Here is a 9,363-nt window from a genome sequence, read left to right on the forward strand (position 1 = left end):
TTTAGCAATTATCTTTTATAAATTGTACAAATATTCTCATTTATCCTATTTTCCTAATAATTGTTTTATTAAAGAGAAGGTGTTGATTTTATTGGTAGTTTATATAGTTGACAAGTATTGATGAAGGAATAACAATAATAATGATACTAATAATTGATCGGTATTTGAAAGTGGAAAGAGAAGAAGAAGAGAAAAGAAAATTTTAAAATTTTCTCTTGCTTTATACATGTTAAAGTTTACTGAGGGGTACTGAGTTCAGAACGCTGGATGCTAATGGCAGTTTCATTAGCCCCTGGCGCGCCATGGTCCACCTAGCTAGTAGGGTGCTTCTGGGAGGTGCTAGCCCTGTGCGTAGGCCAATGCATGTGGAACGGAGGGATAGTTATTCGTGAGCAGCGTACTCACACTTATTTTTGTGGGCTTTATGCTTGCGCTTGATTTGTGGCTCTTGCTGCACTTGTTACGTGGCTTTCAGTTGCGCTTGATGGGTTATTTACCCTCGTGGACTGTGTATCCACGCTTGTTATTTGTTCTGATAGAGCCCTCTTAAATTTTTGTTAATATTTTCAGTTTTCTATTTATTCTCCGAAGGCCTTTTTATCAAATTGCACCATTATTAAATATTTTTATATTTTATGAGTAGTGGGATTTTTATTTTAAACATATATGTGTGAGTTCACTAGCATTGACTAATTTCACGATCATCTTATAAAAAAAATTAAATTAAGATTGTTATCTATTTCTAGTTAAGGAAAATTCATTATTTCATTAAGGAATTTGAAGTTAAATTTATTATTTATGATCTTCATATTTTCTTTACTATAATTTTGATTAGAATGCTACTCATTAGTAAATTTTTGATCCCAGATAGTATAGCTGACCCTGCGCCTCTAGCTGACCATTGAAGGCCTTCTTGTTTTTGAGGAAAAAGGAAGCACATGGTGACTATTTTTTGGTGAAATTTCATTTTGCATTTTGTAAATTATAAGTTAGCGCTCCACGTACCTTATGATTAGGCATTAATCTCTTTTGTTATAATGTAAATTGCTAAAATGAAAATAGTCTCCTTGTTGGTTGGGCTGACAGGTTTTGTTGTTGTGGGAATTTTCGGAGTGTCAAATTATAGGGGAGACTCTGCCAAAATTTTTAGAAATCATTTAGACTTTGCTAACTTTATTATTAATGAATATAACTTAGATTTACTGAGATTTTAGCTAAATTCTCATTAATCGAGGCTTATAGAATATGAGCTCACCTCATATTCCATGCTGATCATACCCTTAAGTATTGGGGTGTGATAGAAAGATTGCTTTGAGCATGTCAAGGAATGCCACAAATGTCAGATCTATGCTAACAGGATAAATGCTCCTCCAATCCCACTACATAATTTGGTATTACCTTGGCCATTCTCAATGTGGGGAATTGACAGTATTGGTCCAATTAACCCAAAAGCTTCAAATGGACATCGCTTCATCCTTGTTGTGATTGACTATTTCACAAAATGGGTGGAGGCAAATTCATTTACTAGCATCATGCAAAAAAAATTCCTTAAATTCATGAAGACAAATATTTTGTGTCGATATGGGATTCCTGAAAGAATCATTACTAATAATGGTCCCAATCTCAATGGAATGGAAGTCAGAAACTTTTATGAGAAGTTCTAAATCAAGCATCATAATTTAGCCCCATATAGACCTCAAATGAATGGAGCAGTTGAAGCTGCCAATAAAACTATTAAGAAGATCATTGGAAAAATGACAGTAACTTATAAGGATTGGCAGGAGATGCTTCCTTATGCTTTACATGGTTACCGTACTGCTGTATGCACATCCATAAGGGTAACCCCATACTCCCTTGTTTATGGAATGGAAGCTGTCACACCTATTGAGATGGAAATATCATCCTTGAGAGTATTGGCTGAGGTAGATTTAAAGGAAAGTGAATGGGTACAAACTCGATTTGCGCAGCTCAACATGATTAAAGAAAAAAGGCTTACTGTAATGTGTCATGGACAATTGTACCAAAAGAGAATGGCAAGAGCTTTTGATTAAAAACTCCACCCACAGGAATGCAGTGCTAGTGATCTTGTACTCAAGAAAATATTGCCTAACCAAAAAGATAATAGAGGCAAATGGGCTCCGACCTATAAGGGACCCTATGTTGTCAAACATGCCTTTTCTAGAAGAGCGCTGATCCTAACTGACATGGATGATCAAGAGTTAGCAAAGCCCATTAATGCGGATGTTGTCAAGTGTTACTTTGCTTAAATAGAAAATGAAAAAGAAAGAAGTGCTTGTTGGGTTGAAAACCTGTAAAGGCAACCTAGGCAAAAGTTAGAGCCAATAGAAAATGAAAAGGAAAGAATAGCTCATTGGGTTGAAAACCTGCAAAGGCAACCTAAGCAAAAGTTAAAGCAAAGAACAAGAAAAGCAATGATAAGAAGAAGAAGAGTTCACCAAGACAAAAGGATGTCTTAAGAGAAGAAAGGAAGGCATAAGAAGTTAAGTATCTATGTTTAGGAAAGTTGACTCCATCGTCCCTCCCATTATGCATATCAATGGCAACTCAGAAAAACACTTGTTTGGGTTTTGAAAACCAAGAGGAGAGATATGTGATTAAGTGGATTCACATATTCCATTTGCACTTAGGCCATTTGTACTCATAAATCAAGATATTCTGATTTCTCTATGAACTTTGGCATTAGAGAATGAATTTTTCCACCTTGTTCCTTTAAAATCATCTTTCTCCTCTTTTTGTGTTATCATATTCGAATTTATATCTCATATTTACAGCAGGTTCACATTCAAGGAACAATATTTATTGATACATTTACTTGACGTAGAATACTGGTATCTTTATTCTTACTTTTTACCTTTGAGGTATTAAGATCATTTGGTAGGTGTAAAATGATAACGAGGGCATGTGTGCTATCAGTATTCGGTCATAAAATTTGATCTCGTTAACTTGAAGGCAAGATCAAGTGATGAGAATTTGGTTATTTGAATTTTCTAAAGAGGGGCAATGGTATAATGTGATACTACACCTATTAATGAATAAAGGTTAAATAATGGACTTGGAGGTATTACCTTGTGTTCAAAATGGTTTATTCAATATGCACAAAAATTTTCAAAGAGGAATATATATTAAAAAAGTTGTCAACATCAAGCTTTCCAATAAAAATTTTTGTAATACATTTGCATTATCCATACACTTGCATTGAGGCAAATAAGCACATCTTACCCTTTGCATTTATCACAAAAAGAAGTCTTATAAAATTGAGACGAACAAAGGTTCAAACCTTTTACATTGCAAATTATCCATTCATGATATATTATACATATTTTTAGCACCCATGAAAAATCATACATGGCGCATTACTACATTGCATTCCTTGTCATAGAAACACACCTCAATTGGATTGGGGCAAAGCAAAATTTAAAAAAAAAAACTGAGGAAGTAAGAGAAGAAATAATAAACCTCACCTGTGAGTTTCTCATATTTTCCATGCGAGATGAAACCTATTCTCACACCCTTAAAGCCCAGTATTGGCTAGCACAATTCTTTAAAAGCCCTGTCATGGCAGGCACCCCAAAGCCCAGTAGCGGCTGGCACGATTCTTTAAAAGCCCTGTAACAGTAGGCACCCCAAAACCTAGTATCGGCTAGCACAATTCTTTAAAAGCCCTGTCACGGCAGGAACTTTAAAGCCTTGTAACGACAGGCACCCTCAAAGCCCTATAACGACAGACACCCCAAAGCCCAGTACTGGCTAGCATGATTCTTTAAAAGTCCTATAACGGCAGGCACCCCAAAGTCCTGTAATGTCAGGCACCTCAAAGCTCAGTATCGACTGGCATGATTCTTTAAAAGCCTTGTAATGGTAGGCACCCTAAAGCCCTGTAATGGCAGGTATTCCAAAGCCCAGTACTAGTTAGCACAATTCTTTAAAAGCCTTGTCATGGTAGGCACCCCAAAGCCCAGTACCGGCTGGCATAATTCTTTAAAAGCCCTATCACGACAGGAACCTCAAAGCCCAGTACTGGCTGGCATGATTCTTTAAAAGCCCTATAACGACAAGCACCCTAAAGCCCTGTAATGGTAGGCACCCTAAAGTCCAGTACTGGTTGGCGCGATTCTTTAAAGCCCTATAATGGTAGGCACCCCAAAGCCCAGTATTGGCTGGCACAATTCTTTAAAAGCCCTATTACAGTAGGCACCCCAAAGCCCAGTACCGGCTGGCACCATTCTTTAAAAACCCTGTCATGGCAGGCACCCTGAAGCCCAGTACCGGCTAGCATAATTCTTTAAAGTCCTGTCACGGCAGGCACTCTCCAAGCCTTATAAAGGCAAGCATCCACTAGATCCTTTAGAACATAGGCAATTCATCTCCATTAAAATTTTGTTTTATTTAGTTCCCAAATCACATTTCATTTTACACCATTTGTTTTATTTTGTTTTGTTGTTTAGTTATAGGTACATAAGAGTCTTGCCCTTCTAAATAAAATACATGTTCTATCTTTACTCGTCACTTATGTAAGAATTCAAAAACACACTTTTTCATATACTTACATAAGAAACAAGTAAAGAGGGGAAATGTTCTAGTCAACATATATTTTGTTTGGATCATTATCATTTGTTTACAACATCTTTCTTTTTATCTTATTTTATTTAGTCGTTTTCATTCGCGTCACATTGCTAAAACAAAGAATAAAAAAAAATCATTTTATCATGTTATCCTATAGTCTTACATTGTGTTTGGATCTTTGTCAATTGATCACTTTCATTTGCATCACATTACACAAAAAAAAACAAACAATCATGTCATTACGCAATAGTCTTGTATTTAATCATATCTTATCGTGTCAGGGGCAATTAGGTCCATTAGGTCTTTTCATAGGTATCATATGGCTGACTAAAATAGATGTTCTATCTTTACTTGTCACTTATGTAAAAATTCAAAAATATACTTTTTCATATACTTACATAAGAAATAAGTGAAGAGGGGCAATTGTGAACACTGTATTTTGTTCGGGCATTTTTTTCAAATTTAATAAAAATAATAATAAATAACCAAAAAAATATATAAAAATACAAAAAACAAAATTTAATCCTTTTCAGGATTATGTTTTAAAAAATAAATAATCTTACAAAATTTTAAAAAAATCTTTCTTAAATTTAAGGAAAAAATCTCTCCCAAATTATACTAACTATTCAGAACATTGGAATTAACTTTTGAAAGTTAATTCTTTTAAATTAACTTTAAAATTAGGTTAACAAAATAAAAAATAAATAAAAATAAAAGGGTGGGTGAAATGATATATCACCTACCCCAAAACATTGCTTTCCATGGCAAAAAACAGAGTCAGATGCAGCAGAGACAATCAAACCAAGGAGCGCGCACACACACACACACACACACGCAACCACGACAAGACCTAAACCAGACACAACAGAATAATAAGGAACGAAGCAAAGCACACACACACAGAGATGTGACAGAACAAGAAGGAAAGAAGCAAAGTAAAGACACATGCAAATGAGACCAACGAAGGAAGAGGAAGTAAAGCCCAGACACAGAACAAGAAGGAAAGAAGCATAGCAGCATCGTATTAGAGGAGACACGACCACACCTGAGCTACAGACGCTGAAAGCACTAGAGATAAGAGGCGAAAATAGATTGGAGAGCAGATGGTGAAGGTGAATCAAGCACGAGAGCGAAGGAGGAAAGCACACACACGCAGAAGACACAGCAGGAGAAAGGGAAAAAAGCAAAAAAAAAGGAAGGTGATCAAAGCTTGAGGCATGTGAGATTGGAAGGGTAAATGGCAGGTAAGCAATCATGACTCTAGATGGATTCATCCCTTCTCTTCTCTATATAAATCAGGAAATTTTTTCTGAGAAGGGGGAGTGAAAAAAAATCGAGAGGAGGGGGCTATTCTGGCTAAAAAAAGAGAGAAACAAAAAGGGAGACAGAAGGAGAGTCTGAGAGAGTGAGTGGTTTTCTGACAAAAGACTAAGCGAGGAGGCTGTTCTTGTTGAATGTGAGAAGGATCAGGGAAGAAGAGGATTTCTAAAAAACTGAGGACTAATATCTTCTTGCCTCCTGATTCCACTTCACGTTCTACTCTATGAAATTTGATTTGGTGGGTGATTGTTTTATTTAGATATGTACGAATTGAAATACTGAAATCATTTTCTTAGATATTTGCTAAGTTTTCTTGTTGTAAGCCTGATGATCCCATTCTGTTAGCTGATTACTCTAGGTTTATATGAATCATGCATGTTCGTGGGGTGTGTTTAAGATGCCAACAAAAATGTGAAACAAGAAAGTAGGCACATCTGGACGTATGTTGCTGAAATTTGGTCCTTTTGAATATTTGAAATTGCTAGTATGCTTGGTTCATGATTTGGCTACCTTGGAAGTTTTTAAGAGGTCATAAACCGTGCTGTTTTGTCTTTTAACAGCCAAGATGTCATATGAAAACAATTAGATAATAAAAGTTTCAAGCTTATGGTTTTAACTTAGATAGGTTTGATTTTAAATAATAAGGAGTGGTTGAACTCATTCTCCCTAAAGGTCAAAGTATATACTTGTCTTACAACATTTTAAGGTTTTTTTAAATTTTAGGAATTAGCCTTTATAATAAATCTAAGAAGTGTCACTTTATGTTGATTGAACAATGTTAGTTGCAGTTGCTTATGTTGTTGGTAACTTAAGGAGAATGCATTTTAAATTGCACTGAGTTGTTTCTTAAGTCATAATTATAAAGATAGTTAGGCAGTTTAACAATTAAATTCACTTGAATTTGACCATATGTGTTCAATAGACATAGCTTCATTTGTCTCAAATAAAATTGGTTGTGTGAAAATCGTATGAATCTCCATAACTGATTAAAATGATTACATACCATGTAAATCAATAAGATTTTGCAGACATGATAATCAATCTTGTACTTACTTATATGGGTTTTAATGGCCCATCATTAAATTTAACTCTATTTTTATAACCTAGATTAATAATTTATTTAAGTCTCATATGAGATTTCAAGAATCTTCGTAGAGATTTAAATTAATCACATCATCGTGGGGATAATAAGTCCTCGCGGATGCAGTAATTTTCAATTTCTATAATAAATAAATGATTTTTGCAAATAATCATATAATACAAAATTTAGAAAATTGATTAACCAAATTAATGCATTTAAATTATAATCATATTTACCAATTATATCTTTTAATCATGTGAGATTTTTGAATCTCCATAGACTTTTAAGATAATCATATTATCGTATGAGTCATTAAGATTCTGCAGATATAATGATTAATTTTTTGAAATATATATATATATATATATATAAATTAATCAAATTAAAGATAAATTAAATTCTTTTATTGTGTGAGATTTTTAGAATTTTCGCAGATATTTAGGATAATTATATTACCGTATAAGTGAATAAGGCCTTGCAGGTATAACGATTAACAATCTTTAAAACACATACATACATACTCAAACAAATTATTACTAACACTTAAAAGTATAAATAAATTAAATTACTAAATTCTTTTATTGTGTGAGATTTCAAAATCTCCGTAGATATTTAGAACAATTGCATTACTGTATGAACTAATAAGGCTCTGCAGGTATAGCAGTTAAAATTTTCAATTATAAAACATAAAGAAAAATAATTTTAAACCCTTTTCTTTCTTTATTCCAAAAATTTAAAAATTAAGAAAATAATTAAAATTAAATTATTTTTTGTAATTCAAAAACACGTATCAAAATTTTAGAAATTATTTTATTTACAAAATAGTGAATTATTTTTAATTAATTTCTCTTCAAAAATAATTTCACTAACAACTTTCAAGCCTGAACTACGTGGACTTTGATCCCCATCACAGGGTACGTAAGTCTCAGAGTTAGATTCTGAGTCAAGTCCTCCCTCATAAATAAATAAATATTTCTCACTTAATTCTTATCATTTTTATATCAAACACATGAATATAAAAGGGATAATTACAATTATTTTAAAACTATATTAGTATAGCACGACAAACTTCAGGTAACTGTTCTGACAAACGGGTGTTGTAGGGTGCCTAACACCTTCCTCATACTCAACAAACTCCTTGTTTGATCCGGTTCTCGCTGCGAAGGCCAGGACCTCCGCTTGTGTGCTGTCCATGTCGCATTTTTTTGAGTGCGACACAAAGGCGCTAGCGTAGGGCTCAAATCTAAATCCAAATTCACACATTTTTAATTACCCCACCAAATTCAAATTTAAATCCACATGCATCCAAACATAATATAAAGAATATTCTAAATATCAATATTCCATTGGAGGCCACTTGTAAGTTTCTCCTTGCATAGCTTCTAGTGATTAATCAGCTAACAAAGGAGCAATTAATGGCTTATGGGAGAAGAAGGCTCTAAAGTTCTGTTTCACAACTTCAGCAACACCCATTAAAGATTCTGAAGTGTATGCGCCGTGATGAGGAGATAAGACAACATTATCCAAATCGAAAAGCTCTTCAGGAACGATAGGTTCATCCTCAAACACATCCAAACCAGCCCCTCCAATCTCTCCTTTCATCAAACACTTGACCAATTCTTTTTCATCCATAAGAGCACCTCTTCCAACGTTCATAATGACTTCTTTTCCCAATGCCAGCATCATTTCTCTGTTAATCATGTGCCTTGTTTGCTCGTTTAAAGGACAACAGATTATGAGTGCATCGCAGGAACTTGCGAGCTCAACAACGTTGGAATAAAAAGTGTAAGGAGCTGATGAGTTCATCCTTGAGTTGTATGATATGAGGCATCCAAAATCTTCAAAGTCCTTTAGCAACTTCCAACCCAATGCTTCCCAATCCAACCACACTAATTCGCTTACCTCTCATCAGCTGATGAAGCATGTCGATTAGTATTTGTTGCAAAGTGTACACTGGCCAGTTAGCTAAGCCACGTGTTTCTCAATAGGCCACACTCATTAGTACGTGCGGCTCAATTGGCCAATTTGGATTAATTATTGGTACGACTGGCCCGCACCTGTGTTTCGCTTGCACGTAAGCTGTATCAGTCACGTCCGCATTCCGTTTCCATCGTTTAGGATTAATTAGGATTAATTATTGCAATAAGCATTGAGCGCGGCAGTCGTGGCCCTCTATTTTGACTTAAAATAATTTCTGTGACTTATTTAAATTAATTTTTAAATATTCTTAATATTATATTTATTAATATAAAACTTTTAATATTAAATATAAACCATTTAGAGTACATTTAAATAGTCAATTTATAAAATATATAAATATTTTAGTATTACATTTGGTCATTTAACTTATATCTAAACTGTCTAGAGTTTATCTGGAT

The 9,363-nt window shown here is 34.2% G+C and overlaps 1 protein-coding gene across 1 annotated transcript; it reads right to left on the reverse strand.

Moving 5' to 3' along the window:
• Positions 1 to 8,374: 8,374 nt before the first annotated feature.
• On the reverse strand, positions 8,375 to 8,909 carry LOC129289232 (glyoxylate/hydroxypyruvate reductase HPR3-like). The gene is given in 2 exon segments (XM_054926023.1): positions 8,375 to 8,827; positions 8,829 to 8,909. Coding segments are annotated over 2 exon segments (534 nt in total).
• Between the last annotated feature and the right edge of the window lie 454 nt (positions 8,910 to 9,363).

This window comes from Prosopis cineraria, unplaced genomic scaffold (genome assembly GCF_029017545.1).
Source record: "Prosopis cineraria cultivar Desert tree isolate PC_DT_omini unplaced genomic scaffold, ASM2901754v1 PC12, whole genome shotgun sequence".
NCBI classification, from domain to species: Eukaryota; Viridiplantae; Streptophyta; class Magnoliopsida; order Fabales; family Fabaceae; genus Prosopis; species Prosopis cineraria.